The sequence below is a fragment of the Protopterus annectens genome, chromosome 13.part0, assembly GCF_019279795.1.
Source record: "Protopterus annectens isolate FY-2018-M chromosome 13.part0, PAN1.0, whole genome shotgun sequence".
NCBI classification, from domain to species: Eukaryota; Metazoa; Chordata; order Ceratodontiformes; family Protopteridae; genus Protopterus; species Protopterus annectens.
Window position 1 is genome coordinate 63,744,761 of NC_056747.1, and position 13,301 is coordinate 63,758,061.

At 43.2% G+C, this 13,301-nt stretch overlaps 1 protein-coding gene across 1 annotated transcript in view; it reads right to left on the minus strand.

Moving 5' to 3' along the window:
• Nucleotides 1–12,270: 12,270 nt before the first annotated feature.
• The window catches only part of LONP1 (lon peptidase 1, mitochondrial), an 843,750-nt gene continuing 842,719 nt past the window's right edge, over nucleotides 12,271–13,301 (minus strand). The window contains exon 18 of the mRNA XM_044090626.1: nucleotides 12,271–12,983. Coding sequence (XP_043946561.1) covers nucleotides 12,834–12,983 — 150 coding nt within the window. The 3' untranslated portion in view covers nucleotides 12,271–12,833. The remainder of the gene's footprint in view (nucleotides 12,984–13,301) is intronic.

Below are 13,301 nucleotides of genomic sequence, written 5' to 3' on the forward strand. Positions count from 1 at the left end.
CCCCTCTGATTCCTCGAGGTCAGTGTCTGACGTGAGAGACTCTTCCTGGGAGTCTAAGTGCTTCCTCTTGCAAGTTCTTTTTGTGGGGGGCTCCTCAGGCACAAACTCTGGTGAGCCCTCAGAAAATAGGGACCACTCATGGGTGTCTCCTGAGGCCTTGGGTCTCTGCTGTCCAAAGATAGAGGGCGATCAGAGACTGTTACCGGGGCTGGAGGGAGAACAGTGTCAGAACTGTATAATGCAGCTGAGGATCTGGCCAGCACGCTCTGCATGACCTCGAAAGCTGGTCCCCCCGGTTCTGAAGATCGACTAACCGTGGAATCTCTCGGAGCAGAGGGGACAAGGTCTGAAGCAAGAGTCTGGCTCACTCGAGCCGAAGCACCGAGTGGGAGGCTGGAAGCCGAAGAGCATCCCGAGGTCTCCCCTTCGGGTCCGATCGAGGAACCATGAGTCTTGGATCGGAGCCAACAAGCCGGGATGGGCCACTGGAGCCGACCTAGAAGCTCTGGCTCCGAAGGCTGGGATTTGCTCGGAGGAGGATCTATTGATGACGGATGGGTGACTGGCTCCGGTGCCAACTGGGCTGGAGCTGAAAGCAATTTAGCCAGCACCGGTGATTGGAGCAGTTTCTGCACCACTCTATCCACATCTACATCAGAGAGTGTCCTGGAGGACCTAGAGGACAAGGTGGGAGATCTAGACCTCCTCTCAGAAGGAGACCTGCGAGGAGGAGAGACCAGTCTAAAAACTGGAGACCGGCTCCGAGCTACATCTCCGTCACCGGCTCCGAAAAACTGGGGGCCGATGTAGGACCTGTAGCTTCAGAAACTTCCTTCGGCATCTAAGACAGTGGAGCAGAGGATGCCACAGTAGATTTAGTAACTTTCTCCGGAGGCTCCGGTAGTACAGATGGAGCCAGAGAACATTTCTTTGCTTTAGATGTTTTGGCGGGAGAGGACTTAGCACTACAAGACCTCTCTAAATCTTCCTCAAAGGAGGGTTTCAGTAGACCCTTCAGTATCAGCTTGTTCTTCCGTTCTTGAAGAACACGAGGGCTGAACGCATGACAAAAAGCACAAGATTCCTGAAGGTGTATAGCCCCCAAACAATAAACCCATACCGAGTGCCCATCAGTAATAGACATCTTGTACCCATGTTTACTACACTTCTTGAAGCCCAAATGCTTACGTTCTTTAGTATCTTTAGACATAGTAGGCAGGATACTAAATACGACACCACAGACTAACCAGCAAAAAGTGCGATAACAATAACTAAATAACTAAAACTACAGACAACACACCAGGACCTCTAATTCAAATGGTCCTGAAGGACAAATAACACTAAGGACTAGGTCCTCTAACTTAAACTATCCTAACCCGGAGGGGATAGGTACCTAAGCACAAGACAAACACAGAAGGGAAACAGACAACCAAGGGAGGACTAGGTCCTCTAACTGAAATGAGCCTGGCCCGTAGGGAGATAGCTGACGGGATACCAGTAAAGTAGATAAAGAAACAAAAGGAGCGCAAAAACTGCTTAACAACCACAACACACACGCAGATACAGCTATGAAAATAGCGTTTGGAGCAAAAAATTAGTCAATTAAGACACAAAAGTAATACTTGGCCACAGCCAAGAGCGAGACCACGTCTGAGCTTTGCGAGCGGCAAACGAGATCTGGGGAAAGGGAGCAGTGCAGTATGGGATACCTCTTAGCCCAGCCAATTGAAAGACTTCGAGCTAGAGTATGGCTGAGTCGGAACCGAACCCACGGGTAAGAATGTAGGCAAGACTGGACTACATAACATCTATAATTCAAAGTGAAAAGTGATGATGATGAAACATTGGGGAAGCTCAAGAAACAAGGAGAGACTGGGATTTTGGATGCAGGCATTTACAGAGAATAACAATAATCATGCTGAATATTATATCCATAAATAGCAGAAAATATTCTAAGAATTAAACCAACATAGGAATGCTGAAAGGAGATTCTGCCAATAGGGATGACTGCAATTAGGGATACAGACAATTTATTGGATAAAACTGGCAAAGGAACCAAGGTACTGGGAGCAAATAACTAGACAGGGAAATATAACAGAATGGGAAGACGCCAAGAATGTATTTGGACTGCAGGTTAGATATTACCTTCCCCATCAGGGATTGACATCAGAGTATAGGCAATCAGAAAGAAATAAGGGGGTGCTAAACGAAAGACCAGCACTGATAAGACTTTTTAATAGAATCTAGAACAGAGGATCCCATTAAAAAAGGAATTAGTACAGCATATAAAGTATTGCATAATAACTATAAACATCAATCAGATGAGGTTAGAAAGGATTGGGAAAAGAGACTGGATAAGCAATTCATAAAGACACAATGGGATGATATATGCAAAAAATCTTGAAGATTTAGGATTTTTGCCTGTAAATGTTTACATGGATATTTACTTTTATACCCCAAGTAGACTCGAGAGAATTTTTCCTCAGCCACAGAGTAAATTGGGAACATATTTTCTGGTAGTGCGGTGAATTGATGGACTCTAAGGATTCCCTCTGGGATACACTGTTGGAGATTCTGGGTGGGTAGATTGGACTGACGAGGGAGATGATTTTTCTGAGCTATGATACAGAATCGGAATTACCTAGACATCGTAAGGCATTGCTGTGTCTAGTAATGATGGCTGCCAAAAAAGCAATAACTACTACTACTACTTCTTTCGGCTTTTCCCAGTTAGGGGTCGCCACAGCGGAACTCCGGTCCGCTAATGATTGGCAGCAGATTTTTATGGTGCTGAGGTGCTAGCCCGATGCCCAACCTTCAACAAAGGCACGCCCATTCACGCATGTCTTTCGAATGCCACTCGACCGCGAGGAGGACATGCAGACTCCACACAGAAGGTGCTCCAGCTGAGAATCGAATGGGGCAAAGTACAGTTGTGTACCTACCATAAATGTAGATGTTCGAGTGTATTCACTGTTGCAGTCATTACACTTGGGTTATCCTGCTGGCTACCCGCAGTCGGCCTGAATTCCAAAGTCCTGGTCCAGCGTCGGCTGCTGTCGCCTCTTCCCTGACGTCAGTGCGCCGGGGTATATAAGATCCAGCCAACGCCATTTTCTTCAGTTTTTCTTGCCTCAGATGTCAGGTGCCCCCAAAAGGGAAGGCTAAAAACATTGCTTATAAAAAGCACGCACTAAAATAAACATTACCTTCATCTACAAGCAAATATACCACATAGATTGTATAGAATAGAGAAGTACAGCTAAATCCCAGCAAAGAAAGGGGGGGGGGTGGGTGAGTAACCTGGACTGCAACAGTGAATACACTCGAACATCTACATTTATGGTAGGTACACAACTGTACTATGTTCATCATGTTTCACTGTTGCAGCCATTACACTTGGGTTGAATCCCAAAGCACAGATTGGGCGGCTGGGTCTAAATAGGATTAGGAGTGGCTATGAGGCCCTGCAGAACTGCAGTGGCAAAGCCTGCTCTGGATTTAGAGTAAAGAGGTAAGTGATAGTGCTTGGTAAAAGTGTGCACTGAACTCCAAGTTGCAGCCTCCAAAATTTCCTTGGAGAAAGGCTGCTGATGTGGCTGCTGCCCTGGCAGAATGTGCCTAATATTCTTAGGTACTGATTTGCCATGCTGTGCATAGCAGAAACGAATGCAGTGTCCTATCCATTTTGAAATAGTCTGCTTTGAAATAGCCTTTCCTTGTGATCCTGCAGCATATGCCACAAAAAGTTGCTCAGTCTTTCTGAAAGTTGTAGTTTTGTCCAGGTAGAAGCGTAGCTGTCTGTGTATGTCCAAAGAATGCAGAAGTCTCTCCCCTTTATTCTGGGGATTTGGATAAAAAGTTGGCAAATTAATGGTTTGGTTAAGAGCCACACTGGATACTACCTTTGGCATAAATGTTGGGTTTGTCCTTAGAGAAACCTTGTCCGAATGGAAAATGATAAAAGGCTCCACTACCATTAATGCCTGTAGCTCTGAGACTCTTCTTGCTGAAGTTATTGCTAGGAGCAGAGCAGTTTTCCATGATAAGAATTTTATCTCAGCTGTATTGGCTGGCTCAAAAGGAGGCAGTGTGAGCTTTTCCAAGACAAAATTGAGGTCCCATGTAGGTACCGGTGCTCTCCTTGGGGGTCTTATGTTTTTGGCCCCTCTGAGGTACTGTCTTAGCAGTGGATGTGAAAAAATAGGAGGTTCCGTATTGTAATGAGCTGAAATGGCAGAGGCATGGATCTTAATAGATGAGAAGGATAGGCCTTTGTCCAACATCTCAGTTAGGTATTGTAAAATCTGAGGAATATTTGGAACATGCGGTTCAAGTCCTTGTGCCTGGTTCCAAGCAAAGAATCTTTTCCATTTTTCTGCATAAGATTTTCTGGTGCTGGGCCTCCGGGCCTCCAAAATGACATCCATAACTGCTTTAGAGAGAGGAGTATTCTGAGTGGTTATATTATTCGCCATGCAGCTAGATTTAAGGTTCTGAGTTGGCTGTGCAGGATCTGATTGTTTTGTTGGGTCAGAAGATGAGGAATTTGAGGTAAAATCCAGGCTGGTTGAGACAAGCTCTTTAGGATTGGGTACCAGTGCTGGCGTGGCCAGTCTGGGGCAATCAGAATAATTTTTGGCTTTTCTTGTCTGACCTTTAGGAGTACCCTGGGAAGGAGAGGCAGTGGAGGAAAGGCATAAACTGTCAGGGCTTTCCAGCTGAATGATAGAGCATCCACCTTCCATGCTTGAGTGTGATAAGTCCTTATGCAGAATCTCTGTAGCTGGCAGTTGTGAGGGGAAGCAAACAGATCTATGTCCAGGCATCCCCATTTCCTTGTTATCATGCTGAAGACTTGTGGATCTAGTTTCCACTCATGAGGGTCCATGAGGTTTCTGCTTAGTTCGTCTGCCAGAGTATTTTTCTTTCCTGGCAGGAATTGTGCCTGTAAATGTATTTGATAGGTCAATGCTGTGTTCCACAAAGTCATGGCTTGCCTGCAGAGGGGGTAGGAATGTGTGCCCCCGTGCTTGTTTATGTACGACATGACTGTAGTATTGTCCGTCTTTAGTAAAAGTTGTCCTGGATGAAGTAGATCCTTGAAGGCTGTCGGCATTCTGTACAGCTAGCATCTCTTTCTGATTGATATGAAGATGCATTTGGTCTGCGGGCCACGTGCCCTGAATACTTTTTCCCACCATGTGTGCCCCCCAGGCATAATCCAATGCATCGGTTGTTAGTGTCTGCCTGGCTGTGGGTAAAGTGAAAAGCTGTCCCTTGTTGTGGTGACAGGCCAGAGCCCACCATCGAAACTATTGTTGTAGGCAGGGAATGAGAGTGATTGTCTCCAGGCTGTGGCAATGTTGAGTCCACTTTCTAGATACCATTGTAGCTTCCTCATATGCAGTCTTGCATATGGAATTAGTAGAATGCAGGATGTCATGAAGCCCAAAGCCTGCAGAATTTTTCTTGCAGGTAGCTGGGTCTTTGCTGCCATCATTTGGAAGTAATGAGTCAGTTGCCTTTGTTTGTCTGGCGTGAGATAAGCCATCTGGGAAGTTGTATTTAAGCTTGCACCCAGGAATATTATCTCTTGAGAGGGCACTAGTTTTGATTTCTTTTCATTTACTGTGTACCCTAGGCAAATTAGTAATCTTTTCACAAACGCCAGACGCTTTAGTAGAATGTCCTTGCTCTCTGCTTGAATAAGGCAGTTGTCCAAGTAGGGATATATTTGAATTCCTTTTTGTCTGCAAAATGCAATTACTGGTGCCAGGCATTTTGTGAAGACCCTGGGCGCAGTAGATAAGCCAAAGGGCAGTGCAGAGAATTGGTAGTGCATTGAGCCAGCTATGAATCTGAGGTATCTTCTGCAGGATTGTCTGATTGGTACATGCAGGTATGCCTCTTTGAGATCCAAAGTTACAAGCCAAGCCTTCTTGCCCAGCATGGGCAGAAGTTGCTGCAAAGTCAACATTTTGAATTTTGGAATGTCCAGAAATGTATTTAGAATAGACAGGTCCAGTATTGGTCTCCAGGCTTTGTCCTTTTGGAGACCAAGAAAAGTCTTGAGTAAAATTCTTGTCCCTGCTCTTGCTGTGGTACTCGCTGAATGGCCCTCATGTCCATGAGGGATGAAACTTGTTTTTGTGCCTCTGCCCATTGATTGTGTGGCAGGTCTGGCATACCTTTTGCACTTGGCAGGGTGTGAAAGTGGAACCTGTAGCCCTGGGACACTATATTCAAAACCCATTTTTTCCTGGGTGATCATGTGCCAGTTTTGAGAAAAAAGTGCTAGTTTTCCCTCCAAGGGGGCTGCCAAAAGATAAGTGCTTGGTGCTGGCAGAGGGAAGTCATTGGGACTGTTTCCTGTATGGCTGTGATTTGTCTTCTCCACTTTTGGAGGTAGAAGCGCCCCACTGTTTAGGCCTGTATGAGCCCTGGGGCTGGGATCTGCCTCTAGGGCATCTGTATCTGCCTCTTTGTGGTCTGTCTGACACTGGAAAGGACCAGTCCTTTGTAAGCCAGTTCCTGCTAAATCTGGGTGGCTGTACCTGTAAGAAATCCTTTACTGTTTGCATGGATTTCGCTTTGTCCTCCATTTTCTTCAACACTTCCTCTGCTTTAACACCAAATAAAGTATCATGCTGTAATAGAGCATCTAGTAATTTTGCCTTAACATGATCAGGTAGAATCTGTTCCTTTAACCAAGCATGCCTCCTAATGACAGAACCCGTAACTGCGGCCCTGCAAGAGGCCTCTAGAGAATCAAAACCACATTGCAATGTATGCTTTCCCACTTGTTCAGTTGCATGCAATAAATCCTGCATTTCCTTATTTTCTGCACAATCAGAATTGGCCAACATTTTCTGTTTTAGCAGTGACATTAAGTATTGCTGATATTTAAGCATATGAAATTGGCAATTTAAAGCCCTCACAGCCAAAGTAGCAGAAGTGTAAATTTTTTTCGCCTATCTGTCTAGAGCCCTAGAATCCCTGTCAGAGGGGATAGGGTTTTTTGAGTAGAAGCCTTGACCCCTTTGGGACATTGAGAAATAGTTTCTGGATCAGCAGCAGAGTTTATATAAATAAATTTATGAGAGACTGGAACCCTGTAGTATCTGTCTGGTTTTACAAGAGCAGGGGGTAAAGAGTCAGGAGAAAGGGCGGACTCTGAAAATACATCATCTACAATGTCTAACACAGGGGGAATAGCAAGTGGCCTGTGCTGAGGTAGTAAAAGAAAATCTCTAAGCCGTTTCTTTGAATCTGAGTAGTCTTGGCTCTCCAGTGGATGTGCTCCCTCATAGTATGCAGGGTTTCCCCAAAAGAAAAATCCTCAGGAGGAGAGGCTGAAGGAATAGATTCTTCAGCATCAAAATCCTCACAGGGAGGAAAAGAGTATTCCTGCTCAGAAGAGCAATCAGATGAAATGGAAACCTGATCTGAAGATTCTTATTCTGTCTCTTGCCTAGGCCTCTTATCAGGAGGGGGGTGGGAACCCCTGATCAAGGTAATTAGGTCTTCGGCCATTTTGAGCATCTGTTTTTTAGGCATGGAAGTCTGTCCAGGAGAATATCGTACTTGTTTTTTTTGTCTTTAGAGCTGCTTTAGTCTTTGCTTTAGAAGCTGAAGAAGGCTTTACATATAACTGTGTAGGTCTGAAAACGCCCTCAGAAGCCGATGCCTGCTCAGTGGCTCCGGACCCATCTGAGGGAATAGTTTCAGAGTGTTCAATACCTTGAGTATCCAGAGGCCTAGCAGGCTCAACATGGGAATCGGCAGCGGCCTGTGCTCTGAGGTAGCGGGCGTCGGGGGCTGCGAAAGCACCTCACTGAGAACCGCTGAACCAGCGACTGGCTTAGCGGAAGCCTCGTAGTCGGTTTTGGACCTCGGATGCCTGTCCTTTTCCTTGCATTTTTTATAAACTCCGGTCGTCGGTTGTTCCGATGGTATCATATAGTTGAATCTTCGGCCAAAGTAATGAAAGGCAAAATCGTACCGACGCTTAATAGTGCGTTAGTTAAATCTAGCGCAAAACCGACAGCTAGCAACGTTGTGATTAGGGCCTAGGCAAGGAATACAGTAAGAATGAAAATCCTTATGAGGTATTTGCTTCCCACAAGAAATACAATTGTTAACTTTTTCTGACATCGGTCTGGAGCAAGAAAAAAGTTTCCCCAACGGGGTACTTAGCTTTAATGAAGACTTCGGATCTGAAATTCGATTTTGAAAATCTAGGGAGTCGGCCGACCTGCACTTGCGAACTGCTTTTGCTTCGGGCACTGCGAGGCAAGAAAGACTGAAGAAAATGGTGTTGGCTGCATCTTTTATACCCCTAGTGCACTGACATCAGGGAAGAGGCGACAGTAACAGACACCGGACCTGTCTAGACTTTGAAATTCAGGCCAACTGCGGGTAGCCTGCCAGCAGGATAACCCAAGTGTAATGACTGCAACAGTGAAACATGATGAACATCCAGATGTAGTGACAAAGTTACAGATGAAACCCAAAGTTCAGACAAAACCAGACATAGTCACAATGTTACAGCTGAAACCCAAAGGTCAGATAAAACCAGATGTAGTCAACAAGATTACAGCTGAAACCCAATGTTCAGATAAAACCAGATGTAGTCACAATGTTACAGCTGAAAAGTTCAGACAAAACCAGAAGTAGTCATGTTACAGCTGAAACCCAAAGTTCAGATAAAACCAGATGTAGTCACAACATTACAGCTGAAACCCAAAGGTCAGACAAAACCAGATGTAGTCATAACGTTACAGCTGAAACCCAAAGGGTCAGACAAAACCAGATGTAGTTACAACGTTACAGCTGAAACCCAAAGGGTCAGACAAAACCAGATGTAGTTACATTACAGCTGAAACCCAATGGTCAGGCAAAACAAGATGTAGTCACAACGTTACAGCTGAAACCCAAAGGTCAAACAAAACCAGATGTAGTTACAACATTACAGCTGAAATCCAAAGTCAGACAAAACCAGATGTAGTTACGTTACAGCTGAAACCCAAAGGTCAGACAAAACCAGATGTAGTTACAACATTACAGCTGAAACCCAAAGTTCAGACAAAAACAGATGTAGTCACATTACAGCTGAAACCCAAAAGTCAGACAAAACCAGATGTAGTCAAAACATTACAGCTGAAACCTAAAGGTTAGACAAAACCAGATGTAGTTACAACATTACAGCTGAAATCCAAAGGTCAGACAAAACCAGATGTAGTTACGTTACAGCTGAAATCCAAAGGTCAGACAAAACCAGATATAGTTACAACATTACAGATGAAACCCAAAGTTCAGGCAAAACCAGATGTAGTCACATTACAGTGGAAACCCAAAAGTCAGACAAAACCAGATGTAGTCACAACATTACAGCTGAAACCTAAAGGTCAGACAAAACCAGATGTAGTCACAACGTTACAGCTGAAACCAAACGTCAGACAAAACCAGATGTAGTCACAAAATTACAGCTGAAACCCAAAGGTCAGACAAAACCAGATGTAGTCAATATTACAGGTGAAACCCAAAGGTCAGACAAAACCAGATGTAGTCACAACATTAGAGCTGAAACCCAAAGTTCAGACAAAACCAGATGTAGTCACAACATTAGAGTTGAAACCCAAAGTTCAGACAAAACCAGATATAGTTACATTACAGCTGAAACCCAAATGTCAGATAAAACCAGATGTAGTTACAACATTACAGCTGAAACCCAAAGTTCAGACAAAACCAGATGTAGTCACAACATTACAGCTGAAAACCAAAGTTCAGACAAAACCAGTTGCGGTCACAATGTTACAGCTGAAACCCAACATTCAGACAAAACCAGATGTAGTCGCAACATTACAGCTGAAACACAATGTTCAGATAAAACCAGATGTAGTCACAACATTACAGCTGAAATCCAAAGGTCAGACAAAACCAGTTGCAGTAACAACGTTACAGCTGAAACCCAAAGGTCAGACAAAACCAGATGTAGTTGCAACATTATAGCTGAAACCCAAAGGTCAGACAAAACCAGATGTAGTTACATTACAGCTGAAACCCAAAGTTCAGACAAAACCAGATGTAGTCACATTACAGCTGAAACCCAAAGTTCGGACAAAACCAGATGTAGTCACAACATTACAGCTGAAACCCAAAGGTCAGACAAAACCAGATGTAGTTACAACATTACAGCTGAAACCCAATGTTCAGATAAAACCAGATGTAGTCACAGCATTACATCTGAAACCCAAAGGTGAGGCAAAACCAGTTGCAGTCACAACATTACAGCTGAAACCCAACGTTCAGCCAAAAGCAGATGTAGTCACATTACAGCTGAAACCCAATGGTCAGGCAAAACCAGATGTAGTCACAACGTTACAGCTGAAACCCAAAGGTCAGACAAAACCAGATGTAGTTACAACATTACAGCTGAAACCCAATGTTCAGATAAAACCAGATGTAGTCACAACATTACAGCTGAAACCCAAAGGTCAGACAAAACCAGATGTGGTCACAATGTTACAGCTGAAACCCAAAGGTCAGACAAAACCAAATGTAGTCACAACGTTACAGCTGAAACCCAATGGTCAACCAAAACCAGATGTAGTCACAACATTACAGTTGAAACCCAAAAGTCAGACAAAACCAGATGTAGTCACAACATTACAGCTGAAACCCAATGTTCAGATAAAACCAAATGTAGTCACAACATTACAGCTGAAACCCAAAGGTCAGACAAAACCAGATGTAGCCACAACGTTACAGCTGAAAGCCAATAGTCACACAAAACCAGATGTAGTCACAACATTACAGTTGAAACCCAAAAGTCACACAAAACCAGATGTAGTCACAACATTACAGCTGAAACCCAAAGGTCAGATGTAGTCACAACGTTACAGGGTTGAAACCCAATGATCAGACAAAACCAGATGTAGTCACAACATTACAGTTGAAACCCAAAAGTCAGACAAAACCAGATGTAGTCACAACATTACAGCTGAAACCCAATGTTCAGATAAAACCAAATGTAGTCACAACATTACAGCTGAAACCCAAAGGTCAGACAAAACCAGATGTAGTCACAATGTTACAGCTGAAACCCAAAGTTCAGACAAAACCAAATGTAGTCATATTACAGCTGAAACCCAAAGGTCAGACAAAACCTGATGCAGTCACAACATTATAGCTGAAACCCAAAGGTCAGGCAAAACCAGATGTAGTTACAACGTTACAGCTGAAACCCAAAGGTCAGACAAAACCAGATGCAGTTACATTACAGCTAAAACCCAATGTTCAGACAAAAACCAGATGCAGTCACAATGTTACAGCTGAAACCCAAAGATCAGCAAAACCAGATGTAGTCACAACATTATACCTGAAACCCGAAGGTCAGACAAAACCAGATGTAGTTACAAAGTTACAGCTGAAACCCAAAGGACAGACAAAACCAGATGTGGTCACAACATGATGTTTGCTGTGCAGCAAACGTGAGGACTACTAACAGCAGTATTACTGACAGCTGGTTCAGCTGTAATATCCCAATGTACCCTTGTTCAGCCTGTCTTAGGGTTATCTGTATGCAAAGCATAAGGGCTAACAACTACCATGAGAATGCAAGGGTAGGCCTCAACATCCTCACACATCAAGCACCAATAAGTTGTCAAGAATCTATGAGCTGGAATTCTTCAATTTTGGCAACAGGCCTCAGTTATCAAGGGCCAGTCGAAGAGCAACTTTACACCTTAGAATTACCTTCTTTTGAGGGGTTGAGGAGTGCAGTCTGTGCAGTGAAAGCCTCGACTATTGATTTGAACCATGCAAATAGGATGCAGGTGGGGGAAAGTCAATAAGACTGTGTTATCTATCATCAGTGCACGTCACTTTCTGCATCAGAGAAGGAACCAGTAATGACAGGCAATGATTAATAAACAAATGACAGTTACTTTACATTTCAAGTGGTCATCCAAAGTTGATTTCTGATCATATTCCAGGACCCATGCCCACAGGCTCATTTCTGTTAACAGAGGACCTTCCTAATGAAAAGGTTCTGATTGGCTCTGAAGAAGCAAGTGCTACAACCAATGAGAAGCTTGAGGCTGACTCAGGGGTGGGACTGATGACATGTGGGATTGTACACGCCTCTTACATGAATGGTTTGCTGACAGTCAATGCAGATAAGCTTAAAAATTCTGAACAATAAAGATGTACTTTTACCAAACTTTAAACCTGTTGTGATGCATCAACCAAATGTTCTAACACGCATACTTTAAAATATTTTATTAGAAGAAAATGTATGCAATGCAGCATATTTAACAAACTTGAAATATTTGGTACACACACAAAATTTAATGTATATCAAATTTTTCTCTCCTGGCACCCAAACATCAATTAGACATCATGATGGGCAAAATACTGTACCTTTTTAAGGTAGCAGAGAAAACAGAGCAAATGGAAAATATGAAACTAATTTGCTTCACTGCTGGCTGCTTAGCAGCAATAACTACCATATATATTATATATGTCTGTCTGTAAATATATAGCTTCTAGTTCATAGTCTTGTGTCTAATGACTAATCTTTTACTTCTGTTACCAAAGACAGATGGACACTGTTCCAGATAACTCTTCAAGGCTGTGTAGTGCAGTGCATCCTGGGACTCACTCTCTCTGGACTTCTAGTAGCCCGCTGTCAGTTGTCCAGCAGCATACATCAGAAACAACGATGTTGCATTTGTTTTTCTTGGCTAAAATCCCACAGGATCTTTATCTGAAGTCCTTGAACACAATGTTCTCCAGAATGATTGTTAGTGTGCTTATCTTATCAATGTTCAGTCCCTTGGAAAAACAATATCATATATTTCGTGGTATGCCTCAACGAAATGCACCTCCACTCCTTCAGTTATAAATTCAGGTAGATCAAAATAATCTTTCTTGTTTTCAGCTGGAAGAACTAGGCAGTTAACACCAGCTCTTTTGGCCTAGAAGTGAGAAAACACTATGCTGAAACACTGTTCAAGAACACAAGAATCATTTATTGTTACTAAAATAACTTCATTTGATCATCAGGACAAAGATACTGAAATGATTTTTAGTTTTTGGCAAGACACAAACAGTCTGCATTACAGTAAAAAATAAATTCAACAGCAGTCCTTGTTCTCGGCAACCACATTACAAAGAATTTTATAATTAACAATGCAAAGTTTGCAGTAACTGTAGGAGCTCTGATGATTACTGCCTCAGTCTTGACTATAACAAAGAAAAAAAAGTAATGTATGACAAAATTAACAAAGCATTCA